The sequence below is a fragment of the Charadrius vociferus genome, unplaced genomic scaffold, assembly GCF_000708025.1.
Source record: "Charadrius vociferus isolate BGI_N301 unplaced genomic scaffold, ASM70802v2 scaffold428, whole genome shotgun sequence".
NCBI classification, from domain to species: Eukaryota; Metazoa; Chordata; class Aves; order Charadriiformes; family Charadriidae; genus Charadrius; species Charadrius vociferus.
Window position 1 is genome coordinate 178944 of NW_009649712.1, and position 267 is coordinate 179210.

Consider the following 267-nt stretch of genomic DNA (forward strand, 5'->3'; position numbering starts at 1 on the left):
CTCCGGCTCCCGGCCACGCTGTCCCCACCGCCAGCTCCATTCCTCCCTCCCTCCCAGCCCCACTGAACCCCTTCTGTCTCTCCTCCTGCAGGTCATGGATGCAACCAAGTTCTTCGTGTTGGTTGTGCAAAGCATCATCCAGCTCCCACAGAAGGTGGGCTATGAGCTGGATGAGGCCACGCGCGAGCGCGTGCAGCAGCATGCGGAGCACCTGAGCCGGGAGATGACTCGGCTGCTGCGGGAGCTGGAGCAGAGCACCTCTGCCTG

At 64.0% G+C, this 267-nt stretch overlaps 1 protein-coding gene across 1 annotated transcript in view; it reads left to right on the forward strand.

The window, feature by feature from the left end:
* Positions 1-267, forward strand: part of LOC104291472 (inositol 1,4,5-trisphosphate receptor-interacting protein-like 1) — a 7391-nt gene that overhangs the window by 4146 nt on the left and 2978 nt on the right. Inside the window, exon 2 of the mRNA XM_009890708.1 lies at positions 92-262. Within this exon, the coding sequence (XP_009889010.1) occupies positions 92-262 (171 nt within the window). The remainder of the gene's footprint in view (positions 1-91; positions 263-267) is intronic.